Source organism: Bidens hawaiensis, unplaced genomic scaffold, assembly GCF_021521415.1.
Source record: "Bidens hawaiensis isolate Kalapana, Puna unplaced genomic scaffold, B.hawaiensis_p1.1 tig00009139_1, whole genome shotgun sequence".
In the NCBI taxonomy this organism is placed as follows: Eukaryota; Viridiplantae; Streptophyta; class Magnoliopsida; order Asterales; family Asteraceae; genus Bidens; species Bidens hawaiensis.
In genome coordinates, this window is record NW_027491672.1 from 534,655 (window position 1) to 559,172 (window position 24,518).

The window sequence follows — 24,518 nt, forward strand, 5'->3', positions numbered from 1 at the left end:
AACTACCATCTATCTTAGCCGAAACTTTAGAAATTAAACCATATGTATAGCTAAAAGTGCACAAGAATTGATCATATCTACACATTTACATATTTTTTTGGTTACTATTTATATGTGTGAACTATTATAAGTTATACAAACACATATATTATTCAAATAAAATACCATAAATTAAGTTCCTACGTTCTAGAGATTCAAATACAAGATTACAAGCACATGTCTACAAAACGACATAAGAAAAATTCTAACCTGATGTTCCTAATTCTTTTGGTAGGATAGGAAAAATCCAAGAATAAAACTGTAAGCTAATTAGCACGAACAACTACCCATATAAATTATGTATTTACATTGTACTAGTTTTCAGAAGGGAATTTGGACATCCCTTTTCATTGTTTGATCAATTTCTTTAATTTTTACCAATCGAACACTATACAACATGTATTTTTATATTACTGATACAACTAAATCAATGGTTTAAATAGATTTCTCGAACTTCTAGCATGATCATATATGTACGAATGCGATCATAATTTATGTGTTTTGATGTATAATTACATAAAAAAATCAGGATCAATAAATAAACAAAACATTTCTACCTATTAAGTGTAAATTCAAATTGAGAGAGAATTTTTTTTCAATAAGAACTATTATGCCGGGTTTTTATTTGTTAAAGTTAGGCATTTGGGCCTTAAATAAATTGAAGTACACCCTTACAAACTGATGGATTAAGTGGTGTAGCAGAAAACCAATACATAAACACAAATGAATCTCTCGCATAAAATATGAAGGAAACAAATTAATCAAGAACGCCACAATTTTGCGTGGTTAGGATTTAGTGTGAATGCGGTCCACGGGCTGCAAGTATTTTATTAAGCATGATATCTAGAAAGATTACGTTTGAAAATCATGTTATATAAGTAGATTAGATAAATAACTGTGGTTTGTAATTTTGGCCTTAAGGAAACATTCTTGGATCAAAATAGACCCAAAGTCTTCTAAGACTTCATCAATCCCAACATAACATTTTGTACATTGATGCTCAATATTTTTATAAAAGTGATAGATCGAAATTCGAATACACTGCTTTTATATTTTCTAGGAATATAATAATTTTTCCAAGAACTCTTCCTTGTACATGTATATATGTACGTATGGATGGATGTGTCATAAATATATTTTTAATATTCATGACATTATACATTGACAGCACATACTCCACAGAAACCATCTAAAACATTCCTTTCTGTGCTTTATTCAAGAACAGTGGAAAGTGAAAGGAGGACATCTCTCTCTCTTTCTCTCTCTATCAGCCATGGACAGTCCACACTGACCGCAGGTATATAACTGGATCTTTAACATTCTTCATCACCTCCACCAAATTCACAAAGAAAAAGAAAGATAAAAAAGGCTGAATTATTCATTTTCATTGAGTTTATGATCATATGAACAAAACCTAGTTATATAGTTTTCTTTCAGTATAGTTTCAAAAAGGATTATGATTATGATCCTATACAATTAATTAGTGTACATGTAAGTCTCCACTGATCATCAAGTGTCTTTTCTTCTTTTTCTCTCACTTGTCCATCTTATCAACATGTATATTACACTTTACTTTACCTAATTTATAAAAAAATGTATATCATCTTCACTTTGTTAATTTTGATGTGTTTCTTTTTCATCAAGATTGGATTTTTATGGATTCTGTAAAGCATAAAGTGATTGCCTTTGTTTTGTTCATTTGTCTGCAAATCTTGGAGCTTTTATGCATCTTTATCTTTTCTTTATCCAAATTATTTGTTGCTTTTTTACCTTTACCTTCTTTTTTGTGTTTAAATAGGCCATAGTGATGAATCCCATGGAAGAAATACTACTACCCAACACCACAAGTTCAAGTAATAATAATAATAACAACAACAACAATCTCTTAAGTTCTTCATCTTTTGAAAGAAGGGTTATAAGGCCACAAAAGGCAGCAGCTGTAAACTGTCCGAGATGCGATTCGACGAACACGAAATTCTGTTATTACAACAATTACAGTCTTTCACAACCAAGATACTTTTGCAAGACTTGTAGAAGATATTGGACTGAAGGTGGGACACTAAGAAACATTCCTGTTGGTGGTGGATCAAGAAAGAACAAGAGGTCTTCATCTTCTAGTACTTCATCTTACTCTTCCAAGTTATCTGATCTAGTTGTATCCTCCACATCTACAACACTACTGTCTCAAAACCCTAGGATCCATCATGATCAATATGGTCAAGATCTAAATTTAGGGTTTCCATCCACTAATAATAATTTCAAGAATGTTTCTGAATTTCTTCAAGTTCCCAACTTTGATGCAACCCGGATTGCAAATACTATGCCAGTCTCTATTCCGGACCCGAATTCGGTTTATACACCACAGGGACAGTTGATGATTCCCATGCCGGAATTCAAGATTCCATCTCTTAGTTTTTCTTTAGATGGAATCGGAACTGGTGGCGGTGGTGGTGATTATGGGAATAATATTCATGGTGGGAGGCTCTTGTTCCCATTTGAAGAAGTGAAAACAAGCACATCAACAACTCATGATGATGATACTCATGGTGGGCAAAGTAAAGATCAGAATTGTGATTCCAATGGGTTCTGGAATGGAATGATGGGTGGTGGCTCATGGTAAAGAAATTAATATATATATATATATATATTCTTATATTAATATATAATAGTTTTAAACTAAAGGTGTGGGAAAGTTTGAACCTTTTTTTTTCATTTCAAAATCTTGATTTTTCTAGTATCAAAATGGTGGCTTGTTTGGATTTCTTGAAAAAACTGACTTGTGTTTATATGTCCTATGTAATTAATTTGGGTTATTAATATAGGATCTTATTAGGAGATCCAAGATTATGAAGAACAGATTCATTGCATCAAGAAAGCTAAACACCAGGTTTTTCTTGGGTAGAAGATGGAAACCCTAATGTCATATTGTTATTGGTTAATTGGGCTATGGGGTACAAATTTAATTCATTATGTACAACTATTGTATGTATGTTGTCGAATCTCTTGATATATATTTGTATGCATTTCTCCTTAATTTCAAACCTTAATATCTCTCTCTCTCTCACTTCATATATATACGTATATAGGAGATGAGAGGGAGAGGCGATATTGTATATATGAATCAGTTAGGGCGGATCTAGGGGGTATCCGGCCAGGGGTGCTTGGATACCTCTCAACTTTCACGACGAGGTGTAAAATTAATGCATATTTTTTTCTTCTCCGCTTTATATATTTGGATGTTCCTCAGCAAATATTATGATACCGTTAGGTTCACTTTTGGGATACCAATGAAATTTTCTTCTAAATCCGTCCATGTGAATAAGTGTGCAGTGTTGCATACAATTATGTTTTAGCCATTTAGGTCTAGTTAGACCAGATAGATGGTGTTTGTGTGCATGAAAGCTGGCATTGTGAGAAAGTGTGCATTTGATGAAATCAAGATGAATTGAAGTGACACTGCTGTACACATACTTTGGTGTGTATGTGGGGTAGAGACAAACAGTAAGATATACATGATGATTCCCTTGAGAAATCACATGTAAATGAAGGAACAAAAGTCGAAACTGCGATAAACCTGCTACAACTGAAAGTTTCAACTGCTTTATTCATACATCATCCATCTTACTTTGCACGTTACCAGTACTACTATCACATTATAATATAGTTAAACATTCACCTACTTTTTAACTTGTATATGTTTTAAAAGAATGAGAGGTTGTTTGGTATTTTAGTGTCCGTAATAGTATAAATTCTGACTCATTATGTCTTTAAAACTTAACTATTAAGAGGTTTCTTTATAAAGTGTAACCAAACACATTTAACCTATGACTAATTCAAAGTCTGTCGTTCCCAGCAGTCTTTGAATCATGTTCGTCGACTCAACTATATATTATAAGCAACAACGATTTGCTTGCTCCAGCGAAATTAGCACGGAGGCAGCCCCATGGATAACCAAATGTTACAGATTGTCTAAAACCTAGAAATCGTAAACCAACTAAACCTTAAAGCATTTATCATTTCTTCCGTCCTGCCTCTTGCCTACTTTCACCGGAGCAAACTAATAACCGGAGACGAATCACTACCCAACGATTTGAGAACGTACGCCATCGCTTATCTAAATCGACATCTTGCTTATTGTAAGTCGTCATCGTCGGAGGCGACTGTTTTGGAATGAACCAAAAGGAATCAGTCTTGACGGATTTTGCTTCAGACTTTGATGGGAAGACAAGTTGTGAACACGTGACAGTTTATTATTGGATTGCAAATCTTGTCGGTGTGGATTACAATATGTTGCCTAAGACGAGTTTTGAAGAGATGTTTTGGAGATTTTAAACTGTAACATCCCGTTTTCTAGTTTCGGTTAATAAATGAAAGAGTTAAGTGCCATTTTAGTACATGTGGTTTGTTTAATTACGCAACTTTGGTACCTTTTTTAAATTTATTGCAAATGGCTACCCGACTTTTCTAAAACCTACAAATTTAGTACTTTTTGTAACCCCGTTTATATTAGTCCGTTAAGTCAGGGGCTCTTTTGTAATTTCATTTTTTATTTTATTTTTCCTTTTCTTTTAAACAACTCAATGTAATGTTTTTCCTTTTCTTTTAAACAAGTCCCGTATAAAAAAAAAACCCTAGAACGTTCCCACTTCTAATCCTTTATCACCACTTATGATTGATCAATGATAACCACTCGTCATCGCAAATAACATTATAATCTTGTTCAATCGATCGACAATAACCACTCTTCATCTCCGATTATGACCGAATTGTGGGTTATTAGGCATGAATCGTCTCACTTTGATCCTGTTGCTGAATACCGTTAGTAAAATATCAAATTCTTGTTAAATCATCTTGTTGTTTAATCCTCTGCTTTGATCCTAATATGTTTTTACTTTAAAATTTCAGCAAACAATCTGTACAACTTTACAATAGAGCTTCACCATGGTGGCAAGTTTAACAACAATCCAGGAGGCAGAAGATACAATCTGGGACATGTTGATTTTATCGATAAGGTTCATTCTGAATATTTTTCAGTGATTATTCTAAAAAATATGGTAGAAGAACTAGGTTATTTAGAAGAAGATGTGGTGGCATACCATTATAGGGTACCTGGACAAGACTTTGATGTTGGTTTAAGACCATTGGGTTTTCTAGATAGGGATGTTATTGAAATGCTTGAACATATTCAAAATACCAAAGTTATTGAAGTATATGTTGAACATTTCAAAACACATCCTAGGAAAAAGTTGAGTGTTAGAGGGGAAAGTAGTGATGATTTGAATGTTGGATATGAGGATTATCAGTTTAGCAGTGATGAGGGTATTGTTGAGAATGGTACTGATGGGGTGATGAAGGAGATGATGATTGGAGTGACGAGGGGTGTGATGATGGGAATGATAAGGGGGATGATGTTGGTAGTGATGAGAGGGCTGATGTTGGTAGTGATGAAAGAGGCGGTGAAAGTGAAGATTCTGATTATATGGTAGATGAAGATTACCTAGATGATGATATAAATGTAAATATGGATGATTTTAGGGCTGTTGTGGAATTTGACATGAGTGATGAAGGTGAAGAATATGAGAAAGATGATGACTTAGATGAGATTGATTTAGAGGAGTTTGATAGTATTAGTGGTGACGATACACCATTGCAACAAGCTCTTGGGCTCATTAGGAAAAAGAAAGGGGGTACACAAGACGTGGATTCCCCATTTTATGTTGGCCAAATTTTTGATGATAAAGATTCTATAAAGTGGTTAGTTAAACAACATGCAATTGACTCAAGAAGGCAATTACATGTTAAGTTGAATGATAACCGTAGATATAGGGTGATTTGTTTAGGTGTGGACCCAAGCCATGTTAGGCGTAAAAGTAAAGGGGATGAGACAAAAGAAATTGGGACTTCCAAAAAGGAGGGTACATCAAAGGGCAATTTTGTAAAATCCATTCCTAAAAAGAAGAACCAGGAGCCTACTTGACCTTGGGTTTTACATATATCAAATGTTAGACAACAAGGTAGTTGGACTGTCAAAACCTACTTCAAAGAGCACACTTGTTTGCAAACTAGAGATGTGAAGTTGTGTACCATAAGTTGGTTGGCCAAGGAGATTGAACCAACAATTAAAAGTAATTCAAGCAATAATCCAAAAGACCTGGCAGAAGACTTGACAAAGAAATTTCAGGTACAGGTTACCCCACATCAGATGTGCAGGGCTAAGGCCATGGATGAGAAGAAGGTACTTAAAGATTTTGAGGCTCAATATGGGAATCTAAGGGATTACACCGAAGTGCTTGTTAGATCTAATCCGGGTACAACAGTGAAATTAGACGTTGAACCTTGTTGTAACCCTAGCAGTGCAACTAGGCAGTTTCGAAGAATATATATATGTTTTGGTGCATTAAAGGAAGGGTTTAAGATTGCTGGAAGAGATCTACTTGGTCTTGATGGGTGTTTTATGAAAGGGCCCTTTCCAGGGCAGATTTTGACAGCTGTTGGAATAGATGCAAATAATGGGATTTATCCGGTTGCATACTCATTGGTGGAGGCTGAGACAACTACTAGTTGGACCTGGTTTTTGGAGTGTTTGGGTAATGATTTGGATCTTTATTCCAATAGCAATTTCACCTTCATAAGTGACAGGCAAAAGGTTAGTTTACATGCATATGATTGTTTGCTTAATTTATGTACATATAATAGTTTGCTTAGTTTACATACTTTTAATTGTTTTAGGGCATAATACCAGCTATACAAAATGTGTTTCCAAGTGCTGAACACAGGTTTTGTGTAAGGCATATACATGAGAACATGAAGCCAAGGTGGAGAGGTGTGATGTACAAAAACATGTTTCAGAAATGTGTTTTTGCAAACACACCACAAGAATTTGAAAGATGTATGAAAGCAATATTGACTACAGACAAATCACTCCATGATTGGTTGAAAGAGATTCCACCCAAACATTGGTCAAGAGCTTTTTTCAGTGGTATGTACTTTTTCATTAGCATTAGTGTTGAATGAGTTATACAAGTTGTCTGATGTTGTATTTCCTTGAATATATTACAGTTAGGCCAAGTTGTGATGTAGTATTGAACAATTTTTGTGAGGTGTTCAATAGGCAACTGGTTATTGCAAGGGATAAACCTATTATAACTTGTCTTGATTACATTAGGGAGTATATGATGAAAAGGATGGTTGCGGTGCATAAGGTCATTGCTAAGTGCCAAGGCCCATTAACACCGGTTGCAACAAGGTTATTTGAGAAAATCAAGACAGAAGCCAATCTATACACTGTAATTTGGAATGGAAATACCATATATCAAGTAACTGGTCCTACCAATGAGAAAAGATCTGTAGATATGGAGCAAAGGACTTGCTCATGTCGAAGATGGGAATTGACTGACATGCCATGTAGGCATGCGGTGGCTTGTATTTATAACATGGCCATGAATGGACAAGCTGATTGCATACCAGAGAGGTGGGTGGATGAAGCATATTGGTTAAAGACTTGGAAAAAGGTGTATCAAAAAGCCTTAGACCCAATTAACAGTAAGGACTTATGGCCAATCTCCGCATGCCCGACTACCTTAGCAGCCCCAAAATATCATAAGCAGATAGGTAGACCAAAGAAAAATTGAAAGAAGTCTGCCGAGGAGGTTTTTGAGTTAAGTCAAAACATTTCAAGAGGTGGTAAATTGACAAGGCAAGGTAATTCTGTAACATGTGATATTTGCAAACAGATTGGGCATAACAAGAGGTCTTGTGACAAGAGGCCTAATGTTGCTGGGAACAAAGACGGGACTACCAAGGCAAAGGGAAAACAAGTTGGGGCTGCTAAAGCAAAGGGAAAACAAGGTGGGTCTGTGAAGGCAAAGGGAACACAAGGTGGAGTTGTTAAGGCACAAAAGAGGGGTACAACACAAGATGGTAAGGCACAAAAGAGGGCTAGAACACAAGCTGCAGTTTAGTTTGTTTACTATTAAGTGTTTGAATGTATGGTATCAAACTTATGCTATTATATCTATGTTATTAGGTCTATGTTTTATGTTTTGGATGTGTTGTAGACACTTGACAAATGAATATTTTGATGGTAATATGGTATTATGTTTTGGTATGATGTAACTATGTTTTATGTTTTGGCAAATCTGAATTTGGTTTGATTTGTTTTGGTAAATTCATTATTTGGATGCTACTGGTTTGCATAAAACCATGTCAAAGTTGTTGTTGCTTGCTGGTTTGTATAAAACCATGATAAAGCTGCTGTTGATTTTTTTCACCACATTATCTCTTTATAATTATAGATATAAGATAAATAAACATTGCTACTTTTTAAATCTCTTGTCTACTTTTCTCTTTATAATTGTAGATATAAGTTGCAGGCCATTTTTGTTACGGTTGAAAAAGAAGTCTGCATTATTTGGGTGCAAGTAACCAAGCATTAATCATATTCTTCTATATTCTTAAATCTCTTGTCTACTTTTTAAATGCAATTTTGTTTTTCTTGAAAGCCAATGCTTTGGCTACATATATCTGTATGTAGCACTAACTTTGACTTTCTGAGGTCAAATTGACCATAATAAAGTGCATTTAAAATGCCAAACATTTGAGAAGTCAGTGTACATTATGCATATGCAGTCCATCATAAACAACCAAAAAAGTTAATACACAACCAAACAACACATTACAGTACTTGCATTAAAATACTTGCATTAGTTATTTAATACATAGACTACAAACAATACCATTACTTATGAGATAGATAATATAAAATGAAAAATAGCCAAGAAATGCATAACATTTGTTTCAGCCTCTTGTTCTCCATTTTCATTTTTCTTCCAATTGCTTCAAGGTTTGAGTTCGTCTTAGTCATGGTTCTTGCAGCTTCTTTATGTTCGTTAATCAACTTCAAAAGGCCTGGTATAATCGCAACCGCTCTTTGACACATTGGAGGATCGAGCCAAAGAACAAACCCATAGTTTCGTCCCTTTAAATATCACAAGAATTAGGTTAGAGATTAGGTTAGAGATTGAAGCAACATACATGAATTAGGTAAAAAAATTAACAAAATTTACCGGCCTAGCACAACAAAAGAATCGTCTACCAGGATTATAAGATGTCCAAGAGGTGCGAATGATGGTTGGCGAACCACATGAACAAACCACCATGATCGACGGATTTGGGGAGAAATGGTTTGATTTGTGGATTAGGGTTTTTATTGGTTTTATGATTTGGGGATTTAGCTTTTATGGATATAAAGGAGGGGAGTTGTTTAAAAGAAAAGGAAAAATAAAAAACGAAATTACAAAAGAGCCCCTGACTTAACGGACTAATATAAACGGGGTTACAAAAAGGTACTAAATTTGCAGGTTTTAGAAAAGTCAGGTAGCCATTTGCAATAAATTTAAAAAAGGTACCAAAGTTGCGTAATTAAACAAACCATAGGTACTAAAATGACACTTAACTCTAAATGAAATTATGAGTTATTATGAGTCGGGCTAGTGTTGGGTTAAATGGATATAGGTTATGGACTTGGGCTATAAAAGAATGAAGGAAAGACCATGGGCTTAAGCCCATGATCAATAATTATATAAGTCATAATTACCCATTTATTTCATTCATTCACACATGTTCCATACACCACCAAAACACACTTAAGCTCTCTCTAATTTCTCTCCTTTCTATAGCCGATCCAAGATAGAAAGCCGATCCCGATCCAAGGCAATAATAGTATGATGTTGTACGAACTTTAACCCGTTAGATTTAGTCACGAAACGACGAGCCGACACCGTTAAACCGTTAAAGTCACGAGACCCGGTGGAATCGGGTATAAACCGAACTTAAGATGAGCTTAGGGGTCGCCCTAGCTCAGATCTGGATCGAACGGGACGAAAAACGGTGAAACACGGTGGAAAACGAGCCAGATCTCGTTTTTCCGGTGAAACCACGTTTTTCCGGCGACGGCGCCGGAAAGGCGGCGGGTACAAGGAGTATTATGTCAGAGAATGTTTGACCTAACCCTAGTTCGTTAATGGAGAGTTAACGAATTAAGGGTAATTCGTCTGATGATTCGTTAAAAGAAGCCTAACGAACTAGACTTAATTCGTGTTCAAGTTCGTTAAGGATAAGATAACGAACTAGCTCCCAATTCGCGTTGATCATTCGTTAAGAGAGATAACGAATTAGAAGATCCAATTCGCTACATGGACTGGTTCGCTATATGGACCGATTCGTCAAGGGTCCAGTTCGTTATAAGGTCCAAATCGTTATAAGGACCAGTTCGTTATGATAAGTCGATTCGTTAAAAACCAAGCAACGAACTAGAAGTTTAATAAAATGACAGAACAGTCCCTGGACTAAGAAAAGAATGATTTAATTACAAAGAAGCCCTTGAACTTTTAAGCTAGCAAGCTCGACCCCAGCCACGGGCTCTGCACCTTGGACCCTGCTAGGGGCTGCTGCCCCTAGAACCCCGCTGCCCCCGGACCCCCGTTCGTTGAGGGTAATAATTAAACTAGAAGGACGATATGAGTAGTGATAGTTAATTGATACGTGTAATTGTTATACAGTTAGTCGTGCACAACTCAAGAAAGGAATAACCATAAACGGTGAACGTAACCGCATTCAGGTGAGTTTCTAGCCCCATTCTTTGTTATGTTTTCGGGGTTGTGTTCATACTCGATGTGATTAGTTAATACACTTATCCTAAGTGATAAGTGTATGCATATATGTATTATGTGTATGAATGATTTCTTGTCGGTACATGAACGATCTTCGGATATTACATGTACTGTCAGATAATGGTTTGATGTTATATGTATGTTGTAAGATGAAGAATGAATGATGTATGTACGTGTGAAACTTACGATTATGTATATAGAAACGTATGCTATGGAGGTATGGAAGAAAGGGTGACCGGACCCTAATAATATCCGAGGATGGAGGGTGACCGGACCCTAATAATATCCGAGGATGGAGGGTACCGAACCCTAATAATATCTGAGGATGAAAGGAGACCATACGCTAATAATATCCGAGGATGGAGGGTACCGGACCCTAATAATATCCGAGGATGGAGGGTACCGGACCCTAATAATATCCGAGGTATGTAGGGTGAAATGCCCTTTATAATGTAATGTTAGCTATGAATGTGTATGGACGAATGATGAACATGTTATGTATGTAATGCGTACCTTCAGGCACGTATATGTGTATGTAACGTAAGTTATGTGATTAACTAGAACTCACTCAGCGTAGCTGACTTTTAGTATGCACGCAGATTAACAGATTGAGACAGCTGGTTTGAGATGGACACATGGCATAATTAAAGAGGCTGACATCTGAAAATTGTCATGATGTTTGAATGTTATAATTTATGTTATGTTTTAAAAGACAAATTATGGATATTTGTAACGAATGGTTGATGTTTTATATTATTCTGTGAAAAATTTAATTAACTCTGATATTTAGAACTGCGTTTAGTAGTAAATCCAACGTCCAAAGTATGGCACCGGTAACGGAGCTTTACATAAACCATGAAGGGTTATAATAAGATTCTCTCTTCTCATTTGGGCTCTTTAAAAAATTTTCTATTAATAAAACAATGAGATTTTAGGGTTGAACCTTGTTGAGTTTAACTAGTCATTGAGATTTTAAAAACAAAAGTAATATATTTATTATGTTAGCTCAAATGCAAATACATCTAACGTGCTAAACAAATAACTTTTATTTTTTGAAATGACGACTTTCTAGCGTACTAAGCCACCGCACATTCTAATTTGGAGAGTTTCGTTGCTCCACTTTGGTCCGACTATGCTTTCTTAATCGGGTCCACGCTGGCTTTCAGAGTTTGGCTTGGGCGTTCATTCGGGAAACCATAATGCCGGCTGCCCCTTGACTGTCGTTGTGTCACTACAAGTAGGGGTGTTCAAAAGAATCCGAATCCGTATCCGAACTATCCGAAATTTCGGATATCCGAAAATTCGGATTCAGATAGCATTTTTGGGGTTTTTCGGATAGTTCGGATATCCGAATATTTAATTTAATATATTTTTATTTTTAATATATATTCCAACTTCTATTAGATATAATGTACATCTAACCCTAATTTCTAATCTGCAGCCACTTCTCTTCTTTGGTCTCTAAAACCCCATCTCCAATTCTTTATTCTACTATCTCTTTGACCAATCGACCACCTCCATCTCCAGTTCTCCACTCCATTGTTGTCATCTACTCGTCTGTCACCATCTCCAGTCGGCCCTCACCTGTCAACACCACCTTCACGGCTCCACCATTGTTTATACATTCTCCATCTCAATAATGGGTTGTGTTTTATTTGTATTTTGAACCATTTGAATTTAATTTGTTATCACGGGCTAGCCTTGAATTGCATGCTACCAGCAGCTGAGGCAAGTGAGGTGATCCAGAAGGTGTTTAACCAAGCACGCCAACAAGGTCAAGGTGGAACATAGCCGATAATGCTTTAGAAGAAGGCTCAGATGCTCTCAAATGTCTACATGTTGAAATTCCAGCAATGCTCAATCATGGTTTAGGATCTTTAATATAAGAATGAAGATAGTGTTATATAAAATAACTTCCACTATGAAATGGTAGCCTGCCTCTCAAAATCATTTTTTAGACAGAAGGGTACCTCAAACACATGCAAACTCGTAAAATAAGCTTAATATGTAACACATTAAGTAAATCTCATATTGTTATGTTATATTCTCTCTATAGATCAGATACTTGACAATGAGAAACAATCAGTCTCAAATATTTCCTCACACATTTTAGAGTAATGATTGTGTAGACCATGTAAATAACTACACATATGATCCACTTAATATATATCCTGGAGAAACAAATATAGAACAAATATATTGTAATGTATTACATATTTGTGGCAAGACCTACATTTATAAATACATATAAATGAAATTAATCCCAAGAACACAATTCAGTCCACCATTCTTATTAAGGGGGTGTTTGTTTGGCCTCTTAATGGGACCATTCAGATGTTAATATCTGAATCGGTCAGATTAAGTGTGTTTGGCTTGTTCAAGAGTTACATCTGAATGATTTTTCTAACCTCTTATTCGCTCAGACACAAAATAAGTCTGAATGAGAAAGAAGACCAAAGTACCCTAACCTAATTCTTCCCTCCCAAATCACGATTGCTCCTGCTGCCCATCATCATCTGCACATCGCTCCTGCTACCAGCCCTTTGAAGCAAGAAACCCACCCTTCGAATACATCTGCTACATCGATCTCAAGTCACTCGAGGTAAAATTTTTTCTCCAACAGCAATTTGCGAATGTTATTTCTAAAATTGATGAATCGTTTGGTTCGTTCTTTGTTCTCCCATCTTCTAAGCATAGGATTGGTCATAACTATTAAAGATTAGGGCTTATTCTGTGTTTATTTATTAAGTTTTTGAGATTAGGGCTTACATGTTTAATGTTCTTGAATTTGTTGAATTCTTGCACTTACATACTTACAGTTCTTTAATCTTGATGAATTCTTGCACAAGCCCATTTTAGAGGTTAAATATTGTTCCAAAACTATGTTTTTTCTAACTATTCTTTATCATAATCAAGCTATTTGATTGTTACTTTTGGATGGGCCAACACTTGAAAAATACCAAAAGATGAAATTAGTTATAGCAGAGTTATGATGTTCAAATCCAGATTGTGCAAATTTTCTACAAGTAACCATTTGGTATTGGTATGATTTCAAGTTTCTATGGTGCTTAGGTTTCAAGATACCAGTCGACCGAGCGAAAGTGAACAGCTCCGAGCAAATCTTCTAGAGAGCGTACCCTTTGTTTCTACTCTTTCTCTCTTCTAAAAATCACTCAAAAACGAAAAAAGAAAAAAGATTCTTTTTTTCTAACCATTATTAAAGTTTAGGGATGAGCAAATTCCACTACATGAATATCGACTTTTAACCACACATGTGGTCTGGGCGATTTGCCACACTTCGGCTTAAATGTGTGGCTAAAAGGTCTTTGACCATGTTTGAAAACCTTCCAGAATGTTTTGGCCACACATGTTATTCTTCATGTGATCATTCTATACCTACTCAGGTACTTTTCGCCACACTTTAAAAGAAACTGTGACAAAATCTAACTACATTATAAAAACGTGTGGCGAAATGTGACCTACAGTCATAGTTTGTTTGATCTTTGATACATGTGACCAAAAACACATGCATTAGCCACAAAATGTGACATTTAACTAGCCACATGTTTTAGTAGTGTGGCCAAATGTGACGAACGGCTACTGTATTGATAAGAGGTGTGTCTAAAAGGTAAAAGATATAGCCACTTATATTACGTTGTGTGGCCTAATGTCACATTTGTTAGCCACATTTTTAATAATGTGGCGAAATATGACGAACAACCATTGTATTTATTAGTAATGTGGCTAAAACGCTTAAAATATATGGCCACTTATACGAGGTTGTGTGACCAAAGAGTAGTTTAGTTTTATATGGCTAAAACGCTTTATTTTTCGTTTCATCACCTTCACCTCCTCCCAATTACAAACCTAATCCATAAACATCGATTGAAGCTCATTACTCTTCTTCATCACTTTGATTCTTGCTCCAAACTTCATCAACCATCCTGCGATCAAATCTAACGGGGGTTTTCAACATGATTAATTAGAACCCTAGAGATGTCAAAAAATGTTAGGGTTTGAGTTTTGTTGAGATCAGTTGGTTGACAGATTCGTTCTCGCTTATTGATTGGTCTGTAACTCGATGTTAAACAACAATTATGTAACATCCCAAATTTCAAGATTTTTATAAATATGGATTTTAAACCAAAGAGGGGTCAAAGAGAAAATAAAACAAAAGGGCGGGTGATGTATATTTTTGGATGTTCTGGATGTATGTGTGGACAGAAGAAGAAAACAAGCAAGAAGAAGAGAACGAGCAAGAAGGAGAACAGATGATTTCACTTCTCAAATCGATTATCAAATCGAGCATTAGAAAATATATAATCATCGTCTAGTAGATCGATTACTGGGTAAGTGTTTCTAACCCTAAAGTTGGGGCTTTGTTATCTACACTTCATGCATGATGATCTAGTACGTGTTTTATGTGATTATTGATGAACTGATAGTGATAATATTGATTATGTGATCTATTACTAGTTATAATTGTTGATTCTATCATAGTAGTGCCAAACTGTGTTCAAGAGTATACCATATTTGATGAACACAGTTGATAAATTAGAGATCTTTTATGGATGTGGTTATATGATTATAATCTGTACATATAAGTTGATTGTTGTAATGCATGAAACATAAGGGTCATTGTTAAAATGTGTTAGCAAATAGGCATTTCAGATCGTGCATAGAGATTTAAAGTAATGATTTCAAATGAATGCACACAAGGTGTTTGTGAAAATGTCTCAACCAACAAGGAATTAAAAGAGTTGTTAAGATGTGAAATTCATATTACTGCTGTCAATAAAATTCATATAAAATCATAGAAAAATCGGGTGAATGTGTATTATACATGTTTGAAAACCTCTTTTGATGTACTAGGTTTCATCTTTGAACACGATAAGCTAATTCAGATATAAAACGGATCAAAACAGTAGATTAAAATGATGACAGCATGCTGTTGAAGTTAAATTATGTTGCTGTCCTATTCTTTGAATAATCATATAAAATAGTATAAAAATCCCGAGAAAGATGTATTTTATATTCTTGAAAAGCTCCTTGAGTCTACTACGTTTTATATGTGAACATGAAAAGCTGTTTCGGATGAAATATTGTTCAAAACAGTTAGTTTCTAGAGCAATACAGCATATTCAGCATACTGTTTTGACAGAAAATAGGTTGCTGACCTGTTTTGCTAAAAATCACATATAATAAACCGTAGCTCTGATAAAGGTGAACTTTATATGCTTGGAAACCTCTGTGAGTTTACTACATTTTACTTTTGAGCATATTAAGTTAGTTCTGATTTTCAACTGGTCAAAAGTTTAGGTGAATAGGTGCTGCACAAAAGGTGCATTCCTGAAAATAGTTTTTTTCATAATAATAAATGGTATGCGCACTTGTTTAGAAGAGATTATGATATAACTGCTTTAATGTAAATTAATGCCATAATGTATGAAGTTGCTAAGTAGAGCCTAGTCGTATATGTACTGATTTAACCGTTAAAACGGGGGAAGTGGATAAATGACTTGAAAATGTTTAACTGATAACTTGATGAACACATTGATGATTCTTGGCTTGTTAATTATTCGGTATGAATGAGAGTGGTATGAAAATATAAAGAATACTAATGCCGAGTGTCCACATTATGTATTCTAACTTGTTGAAAGTTGACTTTAACAAGCTAGGTATGTTGAAGCTTGGAAGCCAACGAGTCAAATGGATGAAATGTAATCAAGCTCCTATGAACAAAGGTAAGTTTATCTTACATTTATTTTAACAAGTTACAACTCTTATTAGTATGTTTTGATTTATTATGAATATCAAATGGATACGGGCCGCCTTGACCCATTAATTGAAAGTTGATTCTTTTGACTATACTTAGTGCGTAGTGGTTGTTTTAACTCGTTACAGTTTGAAGTTTACCCTACCAAATGTCTAAGTGGGAATTACTCGTGTCTAGAATATAAATAGTACTAGCATTGTGTAGTACGGTTTGATTTGGGTTTTGGACCAGCTTGTCGATTATAATAATAATATAGTAACTAGATGAAGATTTGACTCGTTGGTGAATATTAAATTAGTAGCATGATTTAATTAGAGAAATGATTCGTTAAGTTGTTTAGACGGGTTGTAAATAATATGTTGAAAAATTGTAACCGTTTCTAAAGTTGAATTTTAGTTGAGACGTGAAATAGCATTAAGATTAATTTAAATGGGTTGTAATTATGTTGATGAGTTCTAATCATGCTGATTAGAAACAGGTACGCGAAGCTTATGATCAATCGGGCGAGTTAAGATACATAATAAATTGAATCTTTGGAGTTGCATAACGGTAGCCGACATAGACTACGTTGGACCTGGTTTGGCTTAATATTTTGACTAATGTTACTCCGGGTTTAATATCTTATTTATATACAATATTTAAATATTGGCAATAACTAATATTTGGTATTGGATTACTTTAGGCGAAGCCAACAAATGGAAGCGAAAAGCCGAAGATCAAGTGCTCGGATTTGGACACCAATACACATCAAAGTGCAAGTTTCTAATATTGATAATGAATTATGAATAAGTTTTAAAATATGTACTATCTTTGATTAAAAGACAAGTTCCTACGGATATTATACGTGATGTTCGGATATTATATGTGATGTGTGGATACATGTTAGGAGTTTTGGTACTGTTGACATTACTTATTATCACTAACGATTTTTTTTAATTGAGTCGTTCCGACCCTGACCTGTTTCGACCCTGACCCGTTCCGACCCATAACCCATTTCGACCCAACCCAACCCATTTCGACCCAACCCAGCCCATTTGCCACCCCTACATTTAATGTATATTGACGGGTTAGGCGAGTTGTACCTCTTAAGACACAATTTAAAAAAATATTCAAAAATATTAATAAAAAAAATCATAAGTCAAATTATAAATAAAAAACGGAAAAAGTAAAAAAACTAAACATTTCCTCCGTTGTCCTTGTTCAAAAAAAAAATCGACCCGAAACCCGTTTCGACCCGTTCCGACCTTGACCCATTTTGACCCGGACCCGTTATGACCAGAACCTTATGATAACCCATTCTGACCCGAACCATAACAACCCCTTTTTTTTAATTGACCCGTTTGGACCTTACCCGTTTCGACCCATAACCCGCTCCGACCCATAACCCGTTTCGACCCAACCCAACCCATTTGCCACCCCTATGTTTAATGTATATTGACAGGTTATGCGAGTTGTACTTCTTAAGACACATTTTAAAATTATATGCATAATGGTCCATTAGAGATTTCAAGGCCCAATATGATCCATTAGGACATGCATGAGTTGTTTTTGTCTATTATGGTCTAATATGACTCCCTATAACACGATATAACCCTTAAATATCTAATGTTACATATCACATGCCATAATAGACCACTAAGAGATTTCAAGCCCTAATATGACCCATTAGAGCGACTATGACATGAGAAAGGCTATAATGGGCCACTAACACCAACAAGGCCCAATAAGACCTATGATGAAAGTATCACATGTTATCTGCCATTAACATCTAACTATGACTAATGATATTCCTATGCAACCTTCTTAGAGCAACTATGATGTGATAAATGCTATAATGGGCCACAAACACCAGTTAAGGTCCAATAAGGCCCATTGATGAAAGTAAGACATTTTGTTGGGCGTTAACTAAACTATGACTCACTAAACTCATATTCAACCCTTTTAGAGCAACTATGATATGATAGAGACTACAATGGGTCACTAACAACAATCAAGGCCCAAGACGTCTCATTAATGCAAAGTATGACGACCAACTATGCCTATGGCTCACTACACTCATATACAACCCTCTTGTAGCAACGGGGACATGATAGATGCTATAATGGCCACTAGTACCATTCAAGGCCCATTGATGAATGTATGACATGTTTTGGGCATTAACATCTAACTATGACTAATGATAGTCATATACAAACTTCTTAAAGCAACTATGACGTAACCAAGGGACACTAACATCTAACTATGAGTCTATGACTAATGATAGCCAAATAAGGCATATTGACGAAAGTATGGTGTGTTTCGGGCGTTAACACCTAACCATGACTAATGATACTCCTATACAACTCTTTTAGAGCAACTGTGACATGATAGATGCTATAATGAGACACTAACACCGATCAAGAACTAGTATGACCCACTAATAAGCGTATGATTTATTATTGGGCGTTAACACTGATTACTACACTCTTATACAACTCTTTTAGAGCAACTACAAATATCACTTGTATTTATTTTATATGTTTTTATATTTAAAATACAATTTGTTATATTATTTAAGGTTTAATTAGTTGTTATACACACACACACACACTAACAACTCTTTATTTTAATTAAAAATAAAAATATTTAATTCTATTTATTTCTTATTAATTTTGCTTCCCTCAAAATTTCAAATTAAATTCACCTATCTTTTCTTCAAAAAATTTTAAATTACCCTCTCATTCTTAAATCTAATTTCATATTAACCTACATTTTTGTCTTTCTCTTCATTACTTCTTATTCTTCTTCTTCTTCTTCTTCATCTCTCTACATCCACCATCTTTCATCTTTAATTCTCCAACTCACTCAATTTTTAACCAAATCCTTTGATTCTGGGCTCTACTCTTATTATTTTTGCGAGAGAAATTCACGTATGGTGTCGGTTTCCATCAATTCTATCTCGATTTTTGCCGGATTCATGTTGAGTGTGAAGAACCCTAAAAACCAAGTTTGGGTATTTTCAATTTTAAGTGCTATTCTTGTAATTGAAGCTTAGTACATCTTTTTTCATCACTAAAAAGGTATGTATTTCACTTGTAATTGAAGCTTAGTACATCTTCTTTCATTGCTGACAGATTCGTTTTTGTTTATTTATTGGTATGTAACTTAATGTTAAACGATTATTATTGAACGGTTGTTGATTCTAGGATGTAGTACTATGAGTCTAGTTTCCAGAAAGGTAAAGTTTGTAATTTTTGGACGAGTTTTGAATAGTTTATATAATTTTACAAAAACACTGGTCAAAGCTAATTTGGTGAGTTATATTCTGGTCTGTCTTTCCGACACCATAACTCCCTAATGACAAAACCAAACGGGTTGGTTCCAGTTCTGAAAATTAGTATTATGAGCTTTGAAGACAACCCAATTGGTCTTGCACAATTTGGATTAATGAGTTGATAGAACCATTAAACAAGTGTTTGTTGTGCAATCTGCTGAATTGTTGGTACATATCTTTAATGCTTGAATTATTGTGAGTTTTGTATGCATGAGAAAAATATAATAAAAATTGTTTGAGAAACCTAATTCAAATATTCTACTATGGTAAATTTTGTAGAATTTATACTTCATCTTGTTATAGTGAATAAAATAAGTTTGTACATGTTATAATCTGTCTCGTGAACTAAGTGATCATAAGTTAAGTTGTATGATGAATGTTTGGTTGATTTGCCATGATACGATGTGTGAATACATGTTAGGACTTTTTAGTACAGTTGTCTAACGTGATTGTGCGTGAAGGTCGTTGTGCTATGCGTAGATTCAAGTTTTTATTTTTATATTTTTTACCCTATATATGTATCATATATTTTTCTCTCTTTATAGGGTTGGAACACAGAAAAATGGCTAAAGAAGTCCGCGAGTGGGAGAGACAACCGCACAAAAGAGGGTAATGATGGCTGTATATCTCAGCATACGGGTGGTTCAATAGGGCTTGATGAGCATCATATCCGCTTGGTAAGCTAGTTTTATTTGTAAATTCAATCTTAAAAAATTAGGTCAAAAATTATAATTGTTTGTGCTTTAAAGTTTATTACATTACTTCTTATTAGGAAAAAGAACATGGTCGAAAAGTTAAGTGGATTGAAGTATTCTTAGATGCCCACCTCAGCAAAGAAAGCAAGAAAAAGTATTGGGTGGGCGAGCTCAACATTAATAGCCTTGTTGGATTTGACTTTTGTACGGAAAAGTCAGAACACGCATTTGTAAGTTATCTTTATCATTTTTCGTTTTGTTATATAATTAGGTATAACATATCAACCAGGGGCGAGCAAATGAAATAGACCGTTTCATATTTCATATACATGTGGTAACATAAAAACTGCTAACACTATAATTTACTATACATGTGGTATACTCATAAACGGGTTGGTTCGGTTTAGGGTTTAGCCACACAATACCTCACTATGTGTGACGATAACCTCCAGTGTCTATACTCACAATACTAGCAAGTTCACATTTTTTGCCACATTGACAATAGCCTCCGGTGTCTATAAGATATGATTAGCCACACAATACCTCACTATGTGTGACGAAAAGTTTGACAATAACCACACTTTAAATTAAGAAAAACATTATGTGTTACAAACGGTAAGACAATAGCCACACTATAATCTACAAAGGAGTGTTTTAATGGCAAGTAAACATATTTAGCCACTTTTAATGTAATATCTAGTGTCTATATAATATAATTAGCCACACTATTATTAAATTTAAGTGGCCATTGCTTTGCTATATCCACACGATATATGTCACAATGCACACTTAACACAACCCTATTGGCCACATTATTATAAAATTCATGTGGCTGAAACATTAATTCATGTGGCTCTATACGTGCAATGGTCACTCATAGTAAATAGTCATGTGGCCATTTTCTACCGTTTAGCCGCACTTATTGGAGAGGCTTCTTTATGGCCAACAACTAATGCCTGTACCCTTTAGCCACACTTATTACCACATAAGGCCACTAAAAACTGTGTGTGGCCATATCATACCCACGGTGTCGCGGCCTTTGGCCACATATGACCTGAACCAAATGTGTGTGGCTAAAGGCCTACGAACACACTTTTTTCGTGTGGCTGAAGGTCAATATTCACGTAGTGTTCAGTATTGGTACCGGTACCGAATCGGTACAAAAGTTTTGAGTTTTGGTATCGGTTCCAAGAATTTGCGATTTCAGGATCGGAATTTTTGGTACCGATCTCATCCCTAGTAAAGTTGTAATCACTATAAACCAAAATGAAATTATTGACAGCTGAAATTGAACAAAACCGAACTGTTACTAAATATTTGATTACGATTATGCGTCATGCATAATCTTTTATACTCCAAATTATGCATTTTCGTAAGAAACCTGAGAAAGTATGTTATTATTGATAAAGATAGTTTTAAAAACCTGATCTTAAAAAATTTACTCAAGTTTTTATGCTCGATCTTGAACAAAGTTTACGCACTTGGAAGAAGAAAATCTTTAAAGCTCCTACTGTATTTATATGATAATTAGATGACATTATACTATGTTTTATAGCCTTTGGCTCTAAACAACTCCACACATTATTTGAAGCTGCTTATGAAAAGATGATAGTTGTATAGCATACAAATTAATGAATGACGAAAAATTGTATTAATATGCTGCTGGTAAAGAAGTGATAAGACTGGTGACCCGTTAATACATGTGCAGGTATGACTTATGAGTATGTATTGAGATGTGCTAACTTATATTGTTTTAGCAACTAATTTTTCTATTACAGGAAGTCAAGATGGTAATATTACTTCTATGTGTGAACACTTATATTAGTTTGACGGGGATTGAAGTGATTCAAATCTCGCACAAATGACCATATGGGTTCATTACACATCCTTATCAACTTCAAGGTACTTTTTTCATCGATGTATTTACTGTTGCTTTTATGTTTAAAATCTAGTTTTTTTAATCCTAATATGCAGGTAAGCAGGTTATATTGGTCAATCATCTTACTATGTTTTTTTAATAATGTGAGTTTGATGTCTCTTGGTTTGTTGTCAAAGATATCAAGACCTGTGTGCTTAGGGTAAGCAATTATTGTTTTTATATTTTAAAAAAGTTTGGTTATAACATGCTTTGTTTTATAAAAGAATGGTAGGGTCAAGTCTGGTTACTCTGGTAATTCAGGTGGCTAAATCAGGTTTTAGTTATAAGACTGCTGACTACATATGATAATTGATGCGTATTACAAATGCGATAGCTGTTACCAGTTAGTTTCGGGCGGTTAAAACGGGTTTTAGTTATGAGATATACATATAATATATAATTGATGCGTATTACGAATGTGTTAGCTGTTACCAGTTAGTTGAGGCAGTTTAATAGGGTTTTAGTTATGGGATTACATAACCAAATCGGGGTGCGCCACATCGGACGCATCACGCATCACAAGCAATAAACCATCTAAATTTTGAAACATGTCAAATTCACTTCGGGTTTTGGTAGCAAATGGATTAAAAATACCCTTTATTATGAGGGTAGATGGTCGGGTTAGATAATTTGAAACGGGTCAGCAGTTAGCTTCACTACAGGTTTTGTGATTTAATATAAGACGTGTAACTGGCTGATTAGAATCCATGGCCACATTTGACAATGTGCCATTATTTGTCATAACCTTTTGTCGTGTATCATTGTTTGTAGATTTCGTTTGGTCTAATTGAAAGGTTGGTCGAAAGCTTATAAATTTGTGGGTGTTGTGGGCGACTTTGATCAAAGAGTGTCAAAGGTGGGGACATGAAAACCAAGATAGCTTGAAGAGCAGTGAATCACGTATGGTTATGAGATTTTAGTATTTAGTTCACTCTTTTCGCAAGATGATGAGAGGAAGAAAATAACCAAGAAAACCTGGACGAAAAAGTGTTGTTAACTGAAATATTGGCATTTTGAATGATGAAAACAAAAGAAAAACATGTTACCTATGATCAAAGGTTTCCGCTTTAGCACATTTATGGTTTTTAACAAGCATATATAGCTTAAGACATATTTGATGTTTAGGGGTTTTGTTTACTTGTAAGTGTACTGTAAAGTTATTTGTGTTAGTGCTTTGTGAACTATTTTAAGATGTATTTGGGTTGATTATAATAAAAGTTGTTTTAAGATGTATTTTAGTTGGCTATAATGATTGTTTAGTCATTTAGTACAATTATTATGCTCTCTGACTAAACAGCTATATTTCATTCAGCACGAAATAGTTCAGATGGGTAAAATAGTCATTCTGCACAGTCATTCAGAGGTTCAACCAAACAACAATTACTGGTTCAGCACTTACTGGCTCAGAGCCTCTTAATCATTCAGACCTCTTAATGATTCAGTATTTAATGGTTCAGCACTTGCCAAACAGCCCCTAACACTAGAAGGAATTCACAAAATCCCGAAACAAGTCTAATATCTGTTGGAAATATGAATTATCAAGCATCCCTTTTATTCTTTCAATTTGATTCCAAATATATGTTGGATTCATGTGTATTTATTTATTTTATTATGTATTTTGCATATGGGCTTAATTGATGGTTCATGGGCTTGGATGCAAGTGAGTGGGCTATGGGCTTGTAGGTTGTTAAGGTGCTTATCTATACATACTATTAAAGTAGGACACAATTTCCATATGACACCATTCTAGGGTGTCCACATAGGATGCCACCTCACCTCCATGTCATCCATTTCCTTACTTAATCATTCCAACTCAGCAATTAAACCACATTTAACCCATTAACCCATATTAGCTTAATTTCTCACGGGTCTTCATTATCCATTAACCCATTAACCCGTAAATTCAAATACTGTATTTAAGTCTAAATTCTTCTGCTTACACTTTTCACAAACCCTAATGGCCGCTCTTAGCCTCTTATTTCTGCTTAATATTTCCGATCCAAGGTAAATTACAATAAATTAATTTCCGTCAACCTTATTATTTTTTCCGGTTATTCTTTCTTATAAGTTTTATATGTTTATTTTCAGATATAACTGATTTCAAAAA

General features: G+C 34.8%; 2 protein-coding genes across 3 annotated transcripts; both read left to right on the plus strand.

Moving 5' to 3' along the window:
* The first annotated feature begins 1,204 nt into the window (after positions 1-1,204).
* LOC143531305 (dof zinc finger protein 1-like) lies at positions 1,205-3,038 on the plus strand. Of its 2 annotated transcripts, none has more exons than XM_077026631.1 (3): positions 1,205-1,336; positions 1,838-2,655; positions 2,862-3,038. In XM_077026631.1, exons 2-3 carry the CDS (start codon positions 1,847-1,849, stop codon positions 2,887-2,889), a joined length of 837 nt encoding a protein of 278 aa, XP_076882746.1. In that variant the 5' UTR covers positions 1,205-1,336; positions 1,838-1,846; the 3' UTR covers positions 2,890-3,038. The 2 variants fall into 2 exon arrangements, with proteins under 2 accessions (XP_076882746.1, XP_076882745.1); XM_077026630.1 differs by lacking the exon at positions 1,205-1,336 and adding an exon at positions 1,680-1,715.
* Positions 3,039-6,259: 3,221 nt separating this feature from the next.
* LOC143531261 (uncharacterized) lies at positions 6,260-8,000 on the plus strand. Its single transcript, XM_077026593.1, has 4 exons — positions 6,260-6,685; positions 6,769-7,018; positions 7,099-7,550; positions 7,773-8,000. The coding sequence occupies exons 1-4, from the start codon at positions 6,260-6,262 to the stop codon at positions 7,998-8,000; spliced, it is 1,356 nt and encodes a 451-aa protein (XP_076882708.1).
* Positions 8,001-24,518: the final 16,518 nt, after the last annotated feature.